The sequence below is a fragment of the Montipora capricornis genome, chromosome 10 (genome assembly GCF_036669925.1).
Source record: "Montipora capricornis isolate CH-2021 chromosome 10, ASM3666992v2, whole genome shotgun sequence".
NCBI classification, from domain to species: domain Eukaryota; kingdom Metazoa; phylum Cnidaria; class Anthozoa; order Scleractinia; family Acroporidae; genus Montipora; species Montipora capricornis.
The window spans coordinates 28,853,688-28,875,805 of record NC_090892.1 but is presented as its reverse complement, the minus strand read 5'-3'; the positions used below and the strand labels follow the sequence as shown (position 1 = coordinate 28,875,805).

General features: G+C 38.6%; 1 protein-coding gene across 1 annotated transcript; it reads right to left on the bottom strand.

The window, feature by feature from the left end:
* Positions 1–2,356: 2,356 nt before the first annotated feature.
* Positions 2,357–21,385, bottom strand: LOC138022352 (uncharacterized). The gene is made up of 9 exons (XM_068869464.1): positions 21,263–21,385; positions 19,749–19,931; positions 12,643–14,855; positions 11,486–11,552; positions 10,464–10,532; positions 10,277–10,336; positions 5,863–6,129; positions 4,805–4,935; positions 2,357–3,259 (listed from the first exon to the last, which is right to left on the bottom strand). Exons 1-9 carry the CDS (start codon positions 21,347–21,349, stop codon positions 3,196–3,198), a joined length of 3,141 nt encoding a protein of 1,046 aa, XP_068725565.1. The 5' UTR covers positions 21,350–21,385; the 3' UTR covers positions 2,357–3,195.
* Positions 21,386–22,118: the final 733 nt, after the last annotated feature.

Sequence of the window (22,118 nt, the reverse complement as noted above, 5' to 3'; positions counted from 1 at the left end):
ACGTCGTGACAAGTTGTAGGCTCCGGGTCATGGGTTCCAGACCTCCCTTATGTAAAGACTTCGCTGGTCACCTTTGGCTATCGCCTCGTGGATCCACAGCTACTTGGACAATGTTCTGATGAAATTCATGATCAATAACAGGACAGACGCATGAAAAACTGATATCAGTTTGTTAAATAGCCGCAGGTGTGTTGCCTGAAGAACTATTAGCCTACCAAGTTTCAATGGTCTCTGCTGGAAATTGACCGAGGTCGCTCAATTTTTTTTCACGATGTTTTATTGGGTTGCGTGAATGACGTCATCAGTCCTCTCATTTGCATATTTTACAAATTTTTCAAACCTAAATATCTCCAGAACCAATGCAGATATTTCCAAACGGTAAAACGGTAGATATTTCCAAACGGCGTTTTTAATCTTTCCTGGAATTCTATGTGATAAACCTAAAAATTCAAGGGATAAGCATTTGACAGGAACCCAGTATGTTGCCATGGTAACAAAACTGGTATGCCGAGATTTTATGGAGCACATCCACTAGAATCTTAGGCCCGTTTTAAACGTCGCATTTTACATGTGCCGAATCTAATGCAAATGAGCAAATTTTTCTCATTTGCATTAGATTCGGCACACGGGCCTTACTGCAAAGAAGCAAGCATTTCTGATACAAATTGGCTGACATATCTTTTTTCATCATATTTGATCAAAATTTGGTTGAGTGTATGCTGTCATCACTTGGCTAATTTGAGTATTTTAAAAACTTGAATATCTCTAGAACAAAGAGAGAGATTTGGAAATAGTAAACAGCATGATATGAAATATCCTTCTTTGTTATCTTTCATCGTTTCACAAACACTATAGCAACAAAAAAACCCTTTCGAGCCTCCTTAAGTAGGAAAATTCCAGTTGAACTAAACAGTTGTCTCCTAAAGGCTTAAAACTTGCGATTGCCTCTGAAGGAAGTGATACCGAGTTCAAATCCTACTTGGGCTGCCTCTTCTTAAACGTGTCTCTACGAGGCGAAATCTTACGTATGAGCAGCCAAATCGGCGTCACGGCCGCCATGTTGATGTCCCCAAACAATGAAATGGCGGCCATGTTGCTGTCCCGATCCAATCCTCCGGGAATTGAAAGCTATTATTATGCTAACGTCTTCTTTTGTTTTCGTTAAAAAACATGGCTGTTGATCACGTGAGTGAAACCCAAGAATAAGCTCTTTTGCATGACCGTGTCAATCAAAAAAATGTCGTGGTACAAAATAGATGCCTGAAATGGGAAAGAGCGTGATGAAACAGGATTCGTGCTGGATTTTGTCTATAAAATTCCAGGAGTATTCAAGAAGTTTTCAAGAACCAAAAATTGAGTTTTCAAGGAGTCTTTATAAGACGATGTCTATGCCATACATAGTGTTTCAGTGTTTTCTTTGCTGAAAAAGCCACCTTAATATTACTTACCACATCATGCAAGTTAAGTGCACAAACGGGCATTTTAATTTTTGATTTTAATGTTTCCCTTATACTCAATCTTGGGCTCAATTCTTGAAATATCTTTTTAGCTTAGCATGATGAAATTCTCAACAATTTTCACCCAAGCAAAAATTCAAGCAGTTTTCCACAAAATCCCTTTTTTCAAGGGCTTTTCACGCACCCTTGGAAGTCCAAAATTCAATTCCAGGGCTTTTCAAGGACTTCAAGGAGTTGCACGAACCCTGATGAAATTAGTACGACTGTCAATTTTGAGGCCACTGACATTTATGTGAGAGATCTTATGGTGAGTTTAATGCTGGACGGCAAGCTTTGCAACAGCAGCTGTTTCCCACATAAATCTTAATAAATTTTTAAAGCAGTAAAATCACTGTAAAATCTCAAGGTCCCGTGTCACGGTCACGCAAAGGGCCTATTGGAAAGAAGAAATTATTGTTATTCAATGTTATTGAATAACATGCCAAATGCAAAAGGAAACGACCTATTTCATACTGCGATAACTATTGGTGGGAGGCACGGTGGCCTCATGGTCAGTGTGCTCGACTCCGGATCGAGTGGTCCGTGTTCGGGTCCTGGCTGGGGACATTGTGTTGTGTTCTTGGGCAAGACACTTTACTCTCATGGTGCCTCTCTCCACCCAGGTGTATAAATGGGTACCGGCGAAAATGCTGGGGGTAACCCTGCCCATCCAGAGGGGAGTAGAAAAACTCCTAGTCGCTTCATGCTACAGAAACCGGAGATAAGTGTCGGCCTGGTGGGCCTTCTAGGCTCGTAACGGACTGTCTTTACCTTACTATTGGTAATGTAACTTGTCTTACGGCCTCTTACTATTTCTTCTCCCTGTGTTTTTAAAACTAATTTACAAGATGACAAGCACATAGTAATCAATAATTTATTTTACTAAACAATCATATTTCTCATGTAATATTGTAAAGGAAACCACACTTTGACACTTTTTATCGTCGAGCTCTAACGACACATCTTTCGCAAGTTAAATATACCACATGTTCAAAGCAGATTTGCAATGGTCTGTATGTCCGGACAGACCTTCAAACTTGCTGTTGACTCAGATCATCAATAGGAAGAAATGATGTCCGGTTTTCATCGAAAGCAAGAGCAAATTTTTCAAAAGCTCTAAAACTTTCCGCGAGTCGTAACTCCTGTCTCATTTAAAGGAAGACATTTGAAGGCAAGACACTGCCATTATTTTGCGTCCTCTTCTTTTGAAAGCATGTCAACAGGCCGTATCATCGTTGCACGATATAGGGCTTTCGAGATAGGCTTAAGGCGGCTGCCCTTAATTAAGGATGGCATTCTTGGCCTGTTGGTATTTTCGCGGAGTTACCTACGTACGAGTTAGTTAACAACATCTCCCCGTACTCTATTTTAATCAAAGTTGGAAAGGCGCTAACAACACTCTAAGGTATTCAGAATTCCTTACAGTGTAACTTATTCACAAAAATTATATCTTTTATTCACAACAATTATGAACACCACTAATAAACTGGAACACGAAACGTTGATGCAAATAGTGAAGCGGCCAATTCGTTTTTCATTACAAGAACTATTACAATACCTCTAACCCGTACACATGGCACTTTTATGACAATGCCATGTACTTAAAAACGGTGCGTCAGAAAAACAGACGAGGTATCCGGATGAGTCAAATTATCTTTACACGTAGATCACCCATCACCCTTTCTTTAACAGTTAGGTGTCAGGCACTGGCTTCTGCTTTCTCTTTCATATTTCTCTGCGTTACCCATACTGTAAAAGCCAGTCTACAAGAAAAAGAAATGAAAAGTGAATGATCCAGGAGATGAGACCAATTCCCAGGATTCCCACACAAAATGCTCAGTTTTGGAAAGATGGCGCAAGATTTTCCACACTTCCAATCGCCTGCTATACTCATGGTTTTCCCTGCTGCCTGTTTCGAGCTTTTAGCTACAGTGTTCAATGCGAATACATATCAAAGGATTCTAAAATTATATTGATGGGCTCTTACTTTAGATGCACATTACTCAAAAGAGTGCTGTGATTGACTTGAAATTCATCCTTTTTGGCTTCAAATAGAAAAGTTGTTTCAACTAACATTAACATTGCTTGAACGAAATGAATCAAATAAATATTGAACTGCGGATATGAAATCAAGCGACGCTTTGATCCTCGCAGTTATAAACGCAATTTTAGCAATTAAGTAGAGAACCTTGAAAAATTCAGGACTTCAACGGGGTTTGAACCCGTGACCTCGCGATGCCGGTGCGACGCTCTAACCAACTGAGTTATGAAGCCACTGATGTTGGGAGCTGGTCATTTGTGGGTTTAAATGTTCCCGTGATGAATGAGTCAATGAACGAAATTATATATGAAGTGAATCATATAATAAACTGCGGATGTAAAATAAGTTCAAACCGCGTTAAGTCCTGAAATTTTCAGGCTTCTTTACGCAATTGCTAAAATTGCGTTTATAACTGCGAGGATCATAGCGTCACGTGATTAACATTACTTGTAGTAGTCAGAGGAATGATTCCCCAAATCATTGGTAAAGAGTGCTGTGATTGAAATTCATCCTTTTTGGCTTCAATATAAACTTGTCAAACTAGTTTTAGCAATAATTATGTTAAGGGATTTTCTTATCAGAAGGATTGATTCTACAAAACTGCTTCGCCTCAGTTGCTTCCACAACTTTCACTTCATGTTCATTCCTTAGTTCAAATTATGACCTTTCATTTATTCTAAATGGACCGTTTCACCTATTAAACGGCAATGTTATGGCACCACACTGTATGAAACAACAAAAGTCACTCGCTGTGACGTAATAGGTTACTACATCAACAGGAAAACCACCAAAAACACCATATATAAATATTGTCATGCTTATATCTCAAAAGTGAAAAGGGGTTCTGGAAAGTGATCACCAGAATACAATGAAACTCTCTGCAAAGTTAAAAAACATTCACTCCAGAATTTCATTCTTTCTCGCAAAGAGTTGTACCTTCACCTACTAATCACTTTCCAACTATCAGAAATCGAGGTTACAGAGTTTGTTTTTGAGATATAATCATGTAACTGTTTGATACAGTGTTGTTTAGGCAATCCTTCTGAATGGTGAATTTTCTCCGAAGTGTTGAAACTGGTTTGACCCACTTAATTAAGTTGACAGAAGAAAACTTACTGTAAGAACAAAAAAGAAAATTGACTTTGTCTTTCTTAAGACTGAATCTGAAATAAATTTCTTAAAACGTTTGTCAACCTGATTTTTTTGTTATCTATTTATGTTGGGTCATTAAATTAACTGTTTATGCTTATGCAAAAGTCTGACAAACCTGCAGTGTTTGACAACACACTCATTGCTACAGTATTGAGTGCCACGTTCCTTGGTGGTGCGTGCTGGCTTGTTACAGCCATCGCATGCACACATACGCTGACTTATTGGGTTGACAATCAATTTACTCTTCTGCAAAGGTCAAAAAAGGTGATTTTAACAATATTTTTAGATTCTTAAATGCCAGAGTCAAGCCAAGTAAGGAAAATAGCGCTAACACAAAAATTCCATAAGAACACAAGGTTTGTAAGCCATGGATATCCTTTGATTTTGAAAGCTAATTTCTTGATCAAAATCATTTGATATGCTCTTTAATATCTGTGATACCATTACCACAAGAAAAAGCAGATTTCTGATTTGCATTTTGAAAGGTATTTGAGTATCACATTCTAAGAAAGATTGAACAGGACTATGATCAGAAAAGAGGAAGTGCATGATGTCACTCTGCCTCCTTGTTCAATGCCCACTAGGGTGCCGTAACTCTCGGCAAGCTTTCTTGCAACTTGTCTTGCAATTTTGTTGCAACAAAAGTTCTCATTATGGAAACAAGTTGCTTTATGGGTGTTAACTAGGCAACATTTCATGCAACTTGTCTCGTTTTCGATGATCACACTAGGTTAAAGGAACATTTTCACTGGCTGGTGCCACAAACCACTGCAACACAAGTTGCAGGACTGGGCAACGCTTGAAATATTCGGTGCAACGTTGCATGAAGCTTTGTTGAAAGTAGAACGCAATTCTCATTCCCCAATGGTTTCTGCAACTTGTCGTGCATATTTTTGGGCATTGCAAAGTATGTTACAGTGAGCAATGACGCATGCAATGACGCATGCATCTCACGATGGTGCTGCCATAAAAATTGTCTAACAGTGCCTTGATACTAAGCTACTAGCAACGGTGTTAATGTTTTGGGAGCAGATTAAAATAGCCCCACAAAAACTTGTGTCAACAAATAAGTTCCTCAAGTTTAGAAACAAACAATAAAGATGGCATGATAGAGATTAAAACTACCCAATCCGTTGTCAAACATGAACAAAAAGGGGTTCACTAAGTACTGACCTTGGGTTTAGCTGGAATGGACGATGGCTGATTGACAGAGTCACTGTTTGGCTTAGTGGCTGCCATGGGAGTGACTGTGGCTACAGGTTTGCTAGCTATCGCTACCTGAGCTGGTGTTCGGCTTAGTGGTTTATTAACAGCCACAGCCACAGCATCATTTCTATCTTCAATTACAATAGGTGAAGCTAAAGCAAAGGATTCTGCTGTAGCCACAGTAGCAGCAACATCTCCCAAGCCTACTTTTGTCACTTTTGTACTTGGTTCATCCTGAAATGACAATTTTGCATCATTCTGACCTCAGCTGTTTTTAGTACAAGCAGTAATCAAGGATTAGTGAGTAGCATTCGATTCCTGTTTTTCATTGACAAGGCACTGGGTATTGCCAGACGGTCACCCATCCAAGTATTGAGCCCGTCCAACAGGACCCGAATAACAGAGCTACAAAAGATCATCCTCCTTGGGACTGCTCACATATTTAGGAGGACTCTATCCATCAAGTAATCCAGAAGACTTATGACTGCCACAAGCTCCTGGATTGAACTCGGCACCATAAGTGAAAAGAGCAAGACTTTAAGGATTCTATAATAATAATAATAATAATAATAATAATAATAATAATAATAATAATAATAATAATAATAATAGCTTTATTAATCCATCATTAAATAAATGCAATGAGTTTACAAAAATAAAATTAAACCATGAAAATATGGGAGGCAAATTGTACAAAAAAAATAAGGTTCCCAGAAAAAAAACCCAAGAGAACATCAGCGATTGTTTAAAATGCGACTATTCCTTGGCACAAAGGACTTCATGTGCCTATCAGTCCTAAAATGTGGTACAATGGAGTACAATGACTATTGATCGTAGGCATCAATATCAGTGAGTAAGTGGGATGGTCCTTATCATTTAAATTCTCTTGAGTTAGTGCCTGGAAGCTGCATCTCTGCACTCTTCAAGGTTAAGTAGGCTAGCCTTGGGAATGCCAATAATTGAAAGGCTGTGATTCTGCACACACTGCAGATCTTCAGTGAGGTGTTTGGGGATACCACTCCAGGCTGAAGATGCATACTCTAACAGTGGACAGACTTGAGTGTAGTGGATGGTGGTTCCAACATCCTTGGGCAGGTTGCTCTTTCCTACATTCACTGAAGAACAAAGCGCTTGTTTGCTTTTTCTTTCGTCTTGTACACATGACGATTCCAGCGCAAGTCATTCTGTTGCCATGCTTCAAGGAGATTGAAAACCAGGATCCCTTTCGATAGGGTTATTGCCCCCACACAAGGGGGCAATAACTTGTTAATTGAGATCCACACGTCCTTTATTTTTTTGCTGTTAACAACCATAGCATTCAAGTCTGCCCACATTTGCAGACTGTTGAGGACTCCATCAAGGACTCACAGTTCCTTGTCACGCTTTCAAATACAGTGCAGTTGTTGGCATATTTACATACACAAATACGCTCACCTAGATGCAAAGGGAAAATGCTCTCAAAATCTCTGATAAAGATGTTCAACAGTACTGGAGAGATTACCGAGCCCTGTGGTACCCCGACAGGAGAGTTCTTAATGCTGGAGAGGCCACCTGGGAGCTTCAACTGCTGTTTACATTCACTTAGAAAGCTCTGCATCCATGTCCATAAGTTCTTATTAATGTTCATGTCCTTGAGCTTTGTTAGAAGAAGCAAGTGATCCATGAGATCAAATGCCATGTGCTAAAATCAATGAGCAAGGTATGTAACTAGGGATAGCTTGGATCTGTTAAGACGTTGCTGGACTCTTTCAAGTACTTTCACAAGGACTGGAAGCACTGAAATTTGACTGAGGTCGGTCTCAATTACTTCAGGGGGTTGAGTTTTGGTATGGGACTGACGAGAGCGTGCTTACACATGGCTAGGTACTTCCCCTCTATTATGCTAGAAGTAATACACAATGCAATGTCATGTGGGAAAGGGGCCAACTCCTCCGCAAAGTTCTTCAAAGAGCCACACTGGTGCTGAAACACGGCATCAATATCAAAACAGAACATATTCTGCTCAACATTCTCTCCACTACAACATCCCCTAAAAACCCTGAACATAGAGGACAGCAGGTGCCAAACAATAAAGTGGTTAAGGTAATTCCTTAGTATTGCATTGCGCATCCCTACTGCGCACGATTTTCGCATCATTAGCGCGCGCACATGAGCACGTGCGCATAAAAAATGGAAGAGATTTCACTCAAACTAAACCCGATAGCGAAATAAATGCTCCTTTTCTCTCAAACGAGCACGGTGACCACCGATTTTTTTTCAGGTATTTGCTAAGAACAGTCTAATAAAGACCATATCTGAAGAAGAAAAAAAGTTTGATAGTAGAACATGAATTTTTTTTGGAAAACAGTTCCATACCGGGGTGTATTTTACCCAAGGCGAGGACTTCAAGCTAACCACAGAACTGTCCCAAAAAGTGCAATATTCCCACAACCAGGGAATCAAAGTTGGCGTAAATGAAGCGTTACTGCTTATGTAAATAAAAGAAGCTTTATTTTCAAAATAAAATGTTGTGTCTTTGAAGTAACCAAGGCTTAATTCTGTATGAAGGTGATTCGAATTTTTAACGTGAAAACAGTAAAAATACCCCATTTTAAGAGCCTGCTGACGCGTAAACAAGCACGGTGACCCCACTTTTTTATTGCATTTTTTAAATGTTCATATCATGAATGTTAATTATGCCAAGTTTCCAAAAAAGTTTGATAGTAGAACAATTTCAAGGGAATTACCTTAAGCAAAAAAGCCCAATGAGAAATCTGGGAAAATGACAAGAAACTAGACTGATAAAGAGTCTGGAACCAGCAGCTACCCTGGGAATGATGAACTAAGGCGAAAAAGACTAAGTTAAAAGCAGCCCAAATAATAGAAATGATTGCAGAACAGGACGAATGGCAAGGGGTACTACGGTGTTACTGGCAGGTGATGGATGCCCTGGTTGATCGGGTAGCAAAGGATGCCACGCAGGACCATACAGCCTTAAGGAAATTGTTGTACCCAGCTGTAATGTGAAGATTACGAACTGCAGCTAAATAACGTTTAATAATAGTGCTATGAAGCACTGTTCTAGCTAGATAGGAAGCAAAATATATCACTGTCCCTTCGGAGACAGGTAATACATCCTTGTGTGGGCTCAGGAGATGGTTCATCAGGTCCTAAGAAGCATAACGTAGGACTTCCTCCCTCACAGGGGTTGTTAGTGAAGGCAAGACATAGTGGTATGCATAGTGGTATAGCAGCAGCAGCATTTGTGCAGGTAGCTGCAGTTACGGCATCGGCAACTGGATAACTTGTTGCAGTTGAAGCACATGGTTTGGGTTACCATGGCTTCCCCTGAGTATTTTGTTCTCCAAAAAATTGACAATGTCTAATGGTCTAGAAAGACTCAGAGAAGATGTTATACCAGGAGTGCAAAAGAGCTGGTTAAGTGAGGATGGAAGGTGAGTGGCAGACAAAAGTTGAAACATGGACAAAGCTGAGTGAACTGATGCAGACACAAGAACCTTGATGGCTGAAAACTGAGTCGGACTGAAAACTGTGGTCTGTTGGGAGCTGAAAGTAACCAGCTCTTGATTGGCTTCAATCATCTCCTTGATAGAAGACAACAAGGCATGGCCTGAGAGGGTGCTGTCTTTGTCTTTGTTGATATGGGTGGATGGAAGGCCTTCAGGCGGGTTTTAACCTTAGCCATGTGCCTTTTCTGTAGGTTCTGTAATGTGGTTGCCTTTCATGGTTCTTTGGAGGATACGTCATACAGTAATGCTTCCACTCACATGGAAATAACTGTTACAGTAGTAAAGAAGCATTTGAACACACACCCTGACCCATGTTCATTGCATGTACTTTGTTCAACTCAAGCAGGTTGCACTTGATAACAGTCAGTTTTTGTGTCATTTCCGCTTTTCCATTTTTGTACCACTGATAGCTAAGCCATGTGGTAAATCCATTTTGTTTTACCACGAAAGGCCATAGTTTGCACATTTGCAATTTTCCTTGTCTCTTGGAGATGTTTGCCTCATAGCTCTAATTAGCCATCACACTCTAGGGCCCCACACATTAAGGAAAAAATCATTTATCTCCTCACTCCAGGTTAACAAATCTCACAAGCATTACCAGTAACAATGTGTACTTGATAAATGACGACAACCAAAAAACAAAGGAATACAAGCACCTTCACAGAGTGGTTATCTAACACCAAATACAGACTTAATTTTACTTTAGATGAGGTAAAAAAGGAGGGATTGCGGGGAAAAGTGTTAAAAGTGTGTTACTGGGAATTACCGGTACAGAAAATGAAACCAAAAACAGAGAATACTACAGGGTAAGTGTGGTCCTAAACATTGCTCAGTTGACAAAATTTAATGTTTCAGATATTCTACCACCTTACCTGTGACAGTTTCTTAGCTCTTTGCTGGTTTTCTTGCTGCCATGCCTTCTCCTGAAATGTCTAAATTGAGTACATAAACAATAATAATTATTACGAGCTGTTAGATGAACTTGCAGAAGCAAGCAGTATTACCAGAAAGAGACTTTTCAAGCAAAGAAAATAATAATTTGTCAACAAAATCACTAACCCTTTTAAGGTTTTCACTCAAGGTTTCCCACATCTGATCTACAATTTTCTTGATATCTTCGAACTGAGCCTAGTTAAAATTTCCAATAATAAATTTTAATGTTAATAAGTTAAGATGTTTATATTGAAGGTCTTGATGATGATGTCACCTACCACTAGTCCTTTGTTACTGGGAGACAGATGTTGAATTTACCCATCAAACCAATCTATTAATTTCAAATGAAGCTATGATCCTCGCATTATGAAAGCAATTTTTACAATTGCGTAAAGATGCCTGAAAAATTCAGGACTTCAACGAGGTTTGAACCTGTGACCTTGCAATACCGGTGAAACGCTGTAACCAACTGAGCTATGAAGCCATGGGAACATTAGAACCCACAAATGACCAGCTCCCACGTCAGTCTTCATAGCTCAGTTGGTTAGAGCGTCGCACCAGTATCGCGAGGTCACAGGTTCAAACCCCGTTGAAGTCCTGAATTTCTCAGGTCTCTTTACCCAATTGCAAAAATTGCATTCATAACTGCGAGGATCATAGCTTCACTTGATCTTATATCTGCAGTTCATATATGATCCATTTCATATATTATTTCATAATCTATTAATTTGTTAAACTAACTCAAAACACTGATGGCAATAGTTTACAGGTTTCAAGATTAACTGTTCCTCCAACAAAACCTACTAAACAACAACAATAATAACAATTACTATTTTTATCACTCTTCAAAAATAACTAAACATTTCTTGGCAGCACAGGTTTCAGAGACGTATAAATTTTTAGAAGACCTCAAAATTAATGAAAAACTTTGTTATTGTTTGAGATTAACAACTGTAACATTTGACTCAAGCAACACCTAAAGTGTGGCTAATTTTAGCTTCTTCTACATTGGTACCTTCTTTTTAAATATCTGAGAAAACCTACAGTGTAGCTATGATTCTAATAACAACATTACTTACCTACAGTGTAGCTATGATTTTAATAACAACATTACTTAAGGTCTTGTTTCACATATTTTGAGTTCTCACCAATGGATTTTTTGTCCGGACAGCTGCTTGGGTTTCTTTGAAGAAAAGCTCATAGGCTGTAAGAGGCCTAAAATAAATAGCATTAATTGTATCTATACTTATTTCTTTATTCTCCCTTTTAATCTAGAGCTACTTGTACTACACTTACAAAGGATTTCAACGGTATAATGGTTCTAAAAATGGCATTCTTAATATTAATTTTTATTTCAACAAAACAAGTCCATTAGGGTTGGCCACGATCCAGTATCAAATGCATCTAAACAGCACCCCTTTCGTTAGTAAGTTATTCTTAGGTTTCACTCACATGATCAACAGCCATGTTTTTCAACGAAAACAAAAGAAGACGTTAGCATAATAATAGCTTTCAATTCCCGGAAGGTTGGATCGGGACACCAACATGGCCGCCATTTCATTGTTTGGGGACACCAACATGGCGGCCGTGATGTCGTGAAATCCAAGAATACTAGCATAAAGTTAGACAAAGCGAGAAATTGATTTCAAAAAAATTAGAGAAACATGTCTGAATAGGAAAAATTTACATGTATGAATGAATAATAGGGCGCATCCATCTGAGATGCATATTTAATAGGATGTTAACTGTACAGTTTGGACTTTCCTGTCTTTCACTCGACACGAAGATCCCATATACATGGTGAAGAAAATTATTAATGTTAGCAGTTCAGCCCCACTTGCATGTAATGTTACCAGATAAACAACAATCAACAACAGTCCAGGCTAACACACCATAGCATTTTAAGAAAGAAAAGATTTTTTCAGAACTTTACAAACTCTAATTTTAGTAGGGCCAATAAAGGAAGCAGCTGAATTCTGTAGAGGGTTCTTCCCAATTGTTAATTCTTGCAGTATGTGCATCCATTCCTTTTTTAAATTATTCCTCAGAGCCACTGTACTTTGGCGCACATTGACCCAATAAAATCAGGCGTATCACAAACGATGTCAAGATTGCAGGAAAATACAATTAATATTACAATATAACAATATTATCATCACGACTGGCTTTTGCTTACTCTCGTATTAATTAACCAGCATTTCATTTATTCACTAATATTTTAAACCAGATATAGGCTAATTTTGGATGCATTGAAGCATTTTTAATTATTGCAATATCTGGTTCACTTGATGTACATTGTACTCACATGTCTAGACCTTCGCTGTCCTTTCCTTTCCTCTTTCTTTTGGTACCTTTTTCTTTGTCCTTCTTTTTCTTTTTTTTCTTCTTGACCTCATCTGTGCCACCTACTTTCTTAAGGTTTTCTGCCACTTGAGATAATGGTTTACTGTCATCGTCATCCTCATCACTATCTTGCTGATCAGGATGAGCTTGTGGCCCAGTGGTGGTGTCTAACACTTGTGATGAAGATAGCAATGTAGAGGATGATGATGATGGAATCACTCCTGGAGCTAGAGATGCCCCACCAATGTTCTGGATCCCACCAGAAGATAATGCTGATGATGACAATGTGGTGGAAGCAGGAGGAGCTGCTACCACATGGCTAATAGCCGTTGCTTCATTAACAAAGGTTATTTGCACGACATTGCCACTACTTGACAAAGGAGTATGTAATAATGGTACAGAATTTGATGTGGTAGGTCCTGCAGAGCTGGCATCCTGTTTAGTGTTTGAGTTGTCGACAAGAAATCTGGATACCACTTGTTGCACTGGCGAGAGGGTAGATATTGGTTTCTGAATATTATTGATACCAGCAGCAGTGGTTGGCTTTCCAAGGGATATGCTACTGTTTCCCCTGAGCATTGTGCCACTACTAAGTGCAGTCAAAGCTGAAAAGTTGGGGGGTGTTTTAAGTTCTTGGTTTACGCTTTGACTCACAGCTGTTTCTAAGCCACTGATAGTCTCTTTTAACTGAGTAGAAGATATTGTTGGTTTACATTTTAAGCCAGTATTAACAGTGTTTGTTAAATTAACCACCTGGGGGTTTATTGTTGTTGGGCGTTTTACAGCAGAGTTTGCATTAACCAGAATCATATTATCTGGATGACTTGAAGATGACAGTGGACTTGAAGATATTGTTTGTGAACTTCGCACTCCTGATGTTGAATTTTGTGGTACAACATAACAAATTAAAGGTTGGCCACCCTGAACATTTGTTGCTGATCCTGATGTCCTGACATTGTGCTGTCCCATTGCTTTTACAAGTTGACTGAGTAATTCAGGATTGGATGCCAGAGTTTGTATGGAAATGGCTTGAATAGGTTTGCCAGAAGATTGAAGAGAGGTTGTGCCAGCTTTGTTGCCTTGAATATGTTTTGGAGGAGAAACTTTGGTAGGGGTGCTTCCAATAGTCTGTCCTTGCACCTGAGGAACACTTGGTTGAACTCCAGATGATGTCAAGGTATCTCTAGGACTCTGGGGATTGGTATTTGCAGCTTCCATGGAATGTTTTGCTGGAACATTGGTGGATGGGTGCAATTGAGAAGATGCAACTTGGCCTTTAGCAGAGGAAATGGAAGCCACCGCAGATGGGACTGCCATTTGCAGCATTTGTGAATTAAGTCCTTGTGTTGATTTCACTGGAAAAGATCTTGCATTTTTTACTGCAGTCTGTGCAGCACTCTGCAAAGGAGATCCAGGTTGAGCGAGTCTCATGGTTTGATTTCCTGCTAGTAATGACGAGGACACTTTTCCGGTGAGGTTTGTTGGCTTTGCATTTGGACTTGAACTCCTGGATGATGTCAAAGGGCTTCCTGGACTAGAAGGAGAATTTAGAGGACTTCCTCCCATCACAACTTCCATGTGCAATGGTGAGTTTCCAGTACCACTTGTTTGAGTAACTGCTATATGTCCTGGATTTGTCACAGAAACTGTGGCTTGGGAAATTCCCTTGTGTAAGGCATTTGGAGCCATTTGCAAATGAGCTGCAGCAGGATTTGTTTGCTGAGAAACATGAGGAGTGAAAACAATAGGTTCACTGACACCTTGTGGCATATTTCGCTCTACAATTTCATCAATGAGTTCATCAATGTTAGAACCTTCCACTAATGACTCGGTCACCACAGGAGGCAATTGCTGATTTATGCTTGAATTGCGCACAGCAGGAGGGAGGCTTGGTGACACAAATGAAGATAATTGTGACTGGATTGAGCTAGATCTGTTAAGGTTTGAAATTAACGCCATTCGCAAGGGCTGTTGACCGGCTGCAAATGATGCGTGGATAGATCCGGGTGGAGTGATGGGAGGCAGATCAAAGTTTTCAGATGGAAAAGTAGGAGTTGGTGGGGTTCTTGAACGTACTGCAAGATTTTGTGCATGGAGGTAGTCCTGCCTTATGTCACAAATCAAAGAGTTAGGACCACCAGGAAACACAGGATTGATGGAAGACGATTGAGGAACCTGTGGGGATTAATAGAAGAATACCAAGTCATCAATATGGTTATTTTGTGTGTTATGTCTTGTAAAGTACATCAGACTTCAATATAGCCACATCTTCAATAAATTCTTTTATTCAACGACCTTAACCAATGAATATTGTGGGAGTCTTGAATAAAAGGGCTTAGACATAGCATGCACTTGCATTTTCAAATCCAGGAAAACAACACCTTATCTGCAACCACAATCTTCACTCAAACCCAATTGGCTTAGCTTTCATAACCAACCTCTCAGGTTTCAATATTTTTGAAAGCAAGCTTGGTGTGCTGGGGTTGTTCAGATTCACTAATTTTCGTTCACCTGATATCAAAGATTGCAAGTGATGTTTATGTTTTCCTATAAATGTCAGTGCTTGACCTTAACTTTTTAACTAACTAGTCCTTGGGCTAGTGAGGTTTGAAAGTTACTACCCAATAGTCATCACTTGGGGGCCAAGCCTGGGCTCAAACTTTTGATCTTGCCACACACTTACTGAGCTCAATAGAAACAAATCTAAGCTGTCTGAATACTATTAATTTTGCTCCTAGAATCAACGACACCTTTTGTTTAATAATAAAAGTAATAATAATAATAATAATAATAATAATATTTCATTTATATAGCGCTCACATCCATTACCTGTCTGAGGCACTTTACAAAATTATCTCTAAAACTACAATTATAATTTAGGAATGAAAATTAAAAACTAAAAATTAAAAATATAATGAGTTACTCTCAATAAATCTAATAAAAAGGAAGGTTTTTTCTTAAATGATGAAACTGTACTGGATTGACGTATTTCCAAAGGAATAGTGTTCCAAATCTTCGGAGCACAAACAGAAAAGGCTCTATCACCATATGTTTTAGTCTTACAAGTTGGCTGGATCAGCAGGTCTTGAAAATTCGAGCGAAGAGACCTACAATCTTGGACAAAATTGTTGAGAAAACTCTGCTTTTGGACTAAGCTCCGATCACGAGTATGAAAAATAAGCTCTCTTTTTGCCCCCACCCCCTTCAAATAACAATTAAGTATAACTACAAGGCATTATATTTATGTCCCCTACTGTTTTCTCAAGGTGTTGCTAATGAGTATAAACTATGCACAAAATCAATGAGATTTCTACATTTCTTACAAAAAGTGACGCATTTCAACGGTTAACACACCAGCTGGCTAAAAACAGACTGGTCATGAAAAATATTTCAAATCTGTTCAAATCACGTTAACCGACCAAAATTTCTCATTCCTTCGCCGTAAATCTATGTCAGTTAAAGAACACAGAAAAATGAACCGTTGTTAACCGTGCAATTTCCTTATTGTGTGTAATCTTACATAAATATATCTGCGATAATTTCGTATCTGTATATACATATTGATCAGTGTAAACCAAAGTGGGAAAAAACAGCTAGGGCAAGGCCGACTGGTTTTGATATAACTCCTTCATATTGTCCACGTTATAGGACTCAGTACATCTCTTACTTCTTAATCATACTAATGTATGAATTCCACGATGTAAAAGAACAGCAATTCGCAGTGCAGTAAAGTAAAGTAAACAGAACCCTATTAGCCCAATATTGGCTAATAATGCACTTCTGTAACAATGTTTCACGCAATGTTATTGTATGACAAGTAATCCTCGACAAAATTACTGTGTATCAGCTATGAGAAGACGCGTTTTACATACTATAAACATATGAGAGTGTTCACACTCTCATATAGACAGATATTTGATAATTTATACCAAATACAATCTTGGACAAAATTGTTGAGAAAACTCTGCTTTTGGACTAAACTCCGATCACGAGTATGAAAAATAAGCTCTCTTTTTGCAACTTCTGCACTTTATACTTTGGTAGTCCAAAGTATAGATGATTACAATAGTCCAACCGTGTAGTTATAAATGCATGTATATCCGTCGAGGAAGCATTCACGTCAAGATATGGACGAATTCTAAATAAATTCCTTAAGTGATTGATTGAAGACTTACAGACATGATCAATTTGGTCATCAAAGGTCATGTGCTTGTCAAGAATGACTCCAAGGCTCCTTACTTTGTCAGAGATGGAAATTCGTTCATCTCTAAATTGCAGGTAGTCAAGTGCAGGCCCCTCGTGAAACTACGAATGGATCAACAAAATGTCCGACTTGGCCGGGTTCAGCTTCAGTTTATTAGTGATAATCAAAGAAAAATATCAAGCTACAAAAAATGCACACAACGAAACTGCTTGGATCTTAAGGTGATTCCCTAGTATTGCACTGCGCATTCTGTTCTGCGCATAACACAGGGTAAGCAACGTTCATATTCAGGCATCAACAAGGCTTTATGTGGTCTCAAGACTCAAGGAAGATTTCTAAACAAAACAACATTTAAGTTTAACCATAAAGACTGGTACCCATGTGGAAATATTGATAAATCGAATGTGGCCAAAGACATTTCAAAATGGTGACCTTTCGTGCGGGAAAGTTCGCTAGAAAGAAGAACTGCCGTTTACAGAGCACAGCAGTAAAGAGCAGAATGGAAGACTCTCCCAAAAAAAGTCGAGTGATAGCCTTGCTGATGCTTAAGTGTCATTTCAGCCCGAGACTGAAAGTGAAACCGTGCTACCAGAGAGATGTGTTGTTGTGGGGTTTGAGCTTGGTTTGTTTGCTTTCTGTTTTCTCTGAAACAAGGTTGGTGACCTATCTTTTTTTGCATAATTTTAATCTCTTACTCCTTCTCTTTGTGCCGTAAAACTTTTAAAAAAATTACGTCAGAAAAAAAAGTTACAGAGAAAAAAGTATTCGTTGCCTTCACTCATGGACACAAAATTGACTCCTTGAGATCATGTGCCTGAGGAATATTTGTAATCAGTGCCTTTTCATGACGTTTGCCTGTGCCATAAAACAAACATTAAATTATTCCTTTTGAACAATACAATACACCTGTTTTTGTTACTTCTGTTCCGGCCAAACATAGCGTGAACCCATGGAACAAACTTGTCCTTGACAGATGAAGTCGCAATGATTAAATGAGTAACTTGAGCAAGTTTTATCTCGCAAACGAGCTTGGTGACCTATTTTTTTAATTGCACATTTCGAGTCACCACAATGTAGGAAACAATCAAGAAAAGTTCAAATCTTACGACAACTTCTATTACTAAGGAATAACCTTAAGCCTGTCCTTTAGTTCACATGATTAGGATCAGCACAAACCTCTGGTTAGAAAGTAATTAAAAAGTTGTCAGTATTCAATGTGACCTCAAGTTGCGAGTGAATGATAAAGAGTTCAAGACCTAACATTGTTACTACTTTAGCTGAGGTGTCAGGCCAACATTATCATCATTAGGGCCGTTTATACGAGAGAAAATAAGCCGCGGCTAACTCTGGCCGCGGCTTTCGTAAGACGTGAAAGGAACTATTTATACGAGTACAAACTCCCCGGCCAGGATAAGCCGCGGCTTGAGAAAGCCGTGAACGTAGATTTTGTACCATTTATACGGGGTGTTCGCGGCTTACGTAAGCCACGGCCAAAGTTAGCCGCGGCTTATTTTCTCTCGTATAAACGGCCCTATTGTCACCTTCAGCGTTTATCAGCATTTGCTGAGTTGGAAACACATCTTTCATTTTTAACTATTATTTCATTAATGTGTGTTGTATTAAGGAAATAGGAAAAATAATTATGTATAATACCATAAAGTTCCGATAGTAAACACCCCCCCCTCCCCCCGAAATCAACGTCATTTTTTTGTGGCCGCTAGTAAATCCCGAAAGGAGCGACCCCCCCCAAAAGTAAAACCCCCCGAAAGTAGCGACCTCCCGAAAAAAGCGATCACCCCTGAAAGTAGCGAGACCAAGTTATTTAAATGGTATACTCTATAGAGGTTTTTCATGGCAGCCATGTTGCATGGCAGGAACAATAGATTCTTTTTCCTATGAGAACAAAAGTTCTTTCTTATGCAAAACATTTTCATTGTTTCTGCCATGCAACATGGCTGCCATGAAAAACCTCTATACCATTAATTTGTCAATCAATAGTCAAAAATTTAATGTACAATAATATGTTCGTGTAGTGTCACAAATTGTTCAAGATAAATTACTTAAATTTACAACAAGGGGCAGCTTTATGCCACCATTCGTCCTTGACATCAGTTCACTAAAGTAGCGATGTAAGAACTACTGTAAACCAGTATAATTTCGTATTAACAACAGGAATGTTTCTTCAAATTGAAATTGAAAACTCTATACACATGTACTGTAGTTTTCTATATGGTTTTTTGCTTTATTTATCTTTGTTATCTTCTTTTTATGAAACACAATCTATACATATGGAATGCAAATACACGTAAAATGTTGTTCTTTTTTTAATTTTATGTTGTTCATTTTTTATTTCGGAAAAAAAGCTCACGCCAGCTCTATTTGTAAACGATTTTTGTCTCCAAAGTAACGACCCCTTGAAAGTAATGACCCCATGAAAGTGGCGACCCCCAAAGGCTGCTAATTCTGAAAGTAACGAGGGTCGCTACTATCGAAACTCAACTGTAGTTAAGTGAACGTAAGAATTTGTCGTGCCCAACATTCATAAAAGCTGTTTGCTGTCTTACCAAAGAATAATTTATTGTGTAGTGTGAACAAAACTTAGAATAACAATTATTATTTCAGTCTTTCTTTGTTAGGGATATTTGTAAATGCAGTGATTTTAAAACCACAGGCAGGCACTAAATTAGTTATCCTAGGCATTTACCCTAACCACATACACTTATAAAACTTTTGTTACAAACGCACACATACCTTTTAGGGAAAACATGAACAGTTATAAAAAGATACATGTATCATGCGTTGTCACATTGGATAACTAGTCAGTAGTGAATAACAATGTTGCAAATAAAAGGGCAGAAACAAACCTGTGGCATTGTGATCATAGCTCCAGCTGTAGGCTCTCTGTGAGGAGGTGCAAGTAATTGGCTCCCAAGACCCAAACCATCTCTGCTGTTGCTATTGAGACTGACCGTTGATGATCCCTGAGGAGATGATGATACAACATCGGGTGCCTGCACGTTCAAACTATGAAGTTGGTCAAACTCATCCTAAGAAAAAAAGGAAAAGAAACTCATAATACCACTGCTCAAGTTAGCACAGAGGGAAATCATCTAGGACAATACCCAATTACAATGGTAAATGATGGTCTCTTAAAGTTACAAAGGACTATTTGTGAACTCTTTGAAGGATTTCTTTTGAGGGTTTATTTTGAAGACATTTTGGACACAATGTTTCTTTGGTAGGATCATCTTGAAAAATTAAAATCATCTGTTATATTTGTCAAAAATATAAACCAGTGGTTGCTTGTAATGTTGGAACTCTCATAACTTGAAAGTTACCAGTTCCCACGTTTTACTACAGGTTAGCTTAAATAGATTTAAATAAGAACAACCTCAATTAAAAATTAAAACAACCTAAGAGACGAGTGAGATTGAAATATTAAGAGAAAGGCCTACACTATATAACAAAAAAATTCAATGAATGACAAATTTATACCATTTAATACAATTCATGTGTATTCGAAAAAAGAAATGAGAAGCTTCAAGTAAACAGCAGACTAACTCCACAGCTGAAAGATGACATCCCCCAAAGTTCAAGATAAAGGGTTTTATAATATAGGGCTAGAAATGAAACTTTAAAAAAAGTAAGCATTGCAATGACGAGTTGAACACACGAAATGAGCTTAATACCACACGACAAGCCGTACAAAAATTGGACAATAATGAATAATTCATTTCACATTCAGCACCTTACAACACGCAGAAAAATTAAAGGATGTAAATTTCCGTCGGGTTCACAATCGTTCACTTAAGTAGTTATAGGCCACTTTTTCACCAGATCAAGTTAAGAAGTAAGCTACACTATTGCTAATATGCATTAAGAAACAAAATTTTTCTTTCTTCCTATCTCACACTACAAAGCATGGATGTTTTCCAAAAGTTGAAGAGGAACGCGAAAACTCGAGGTCGGCAGACATTCAAAGTTTGTTTCTTTCTTTTGATTAAACGATGACGAAATGTAAGAATTCCATGTGGACTTCCCTGGGCATTTTATGAAACGCTCTGGCAGTTGGTCCTTGCTCGCAAAAACATCAGTCCAAGCTCAAAAGGTCATACTTTTGAAACTATTTTGACATCACAAGCCCATAGCGATTGAAATGTTCTTGGTTGAATGTAAAGATATCAAAACGGGCTATCTTTTTGTTGTTCTTGAAAGAACCAAGGCCACTTTTTGAGATTCCTTCGGGCTTTGATGCAACTGATTTCTATTTTAGGTGTATGGCCAGGGTGGTCACTTTGGTCGAGTCTCACCGATTTATTCCTTGGGAAATCATTCGTTTCCCTCGTAAAATATTCACCAAAGAGTACACCCAACAGACCTTTGAAGGAATATCGTGCTTGTCCCAATCTATCACATCATCTATATCAAAATCAGCGATAGCATTTTCATTCGAGTCCGACGCCATTACATTTATCTTCTTCAAATATACGACATACGCATACTCCAATAACTCAAAAAAACGCTGCACCAAATCTTGCGCCTGCGATGCTAAATCGCCTCGCTCCTATGTTGTTCATCTCCTTTACCTCTGTTCCCTGGTTGCACTTGTCAGAATACCTTTTTCATATTAATTAGCTCAGCTTCTCGATGATCTGTCTTACATTTTCTTCATTGATATGTTGTTGGCATGACATTGTAATTTCCAATGGGAATTCTTGTAGCTATTTACCATAACATAAAAGACAATTATGCTTGTTTTTATCCCGACGCGCACACTCCGAACTGGCTTCAGAAAAGGACACACTAAACGTATAAAACGCAGCAAAATAACTACATAAATAATATCTATATGTGAAAAATCAGCTAAGGAGCCACAACCTCACTTCAATTGGTCAACAGGCCTTATACATGAAAGAAATTCACCGCCAAAAAAACTCACCACCAAGCCCCGTTTGCACAAAATTATTCACATCATCTGGATGTGAAATACAGTTCACACGTTGGTATCGTTTTCAAGTTTGCTCCTTTGGGATTCAGCTGAAGCTGAAATTTGCAAGTTTGATTTTCGAAATCGAGGCTTGGTGGTGAAATCAGCCAGTTAGAGGTCATCACGCATAAGGGTTATTCACGTTGTCGTCAGGAAGAGGATGGCAAAGAAATGGGCCAAAAATGTAAAACGCACGCACCTTCGTTTTTGTTCATTAAAGTCCTTGCGTAAGCTCATTAAGTCCTTG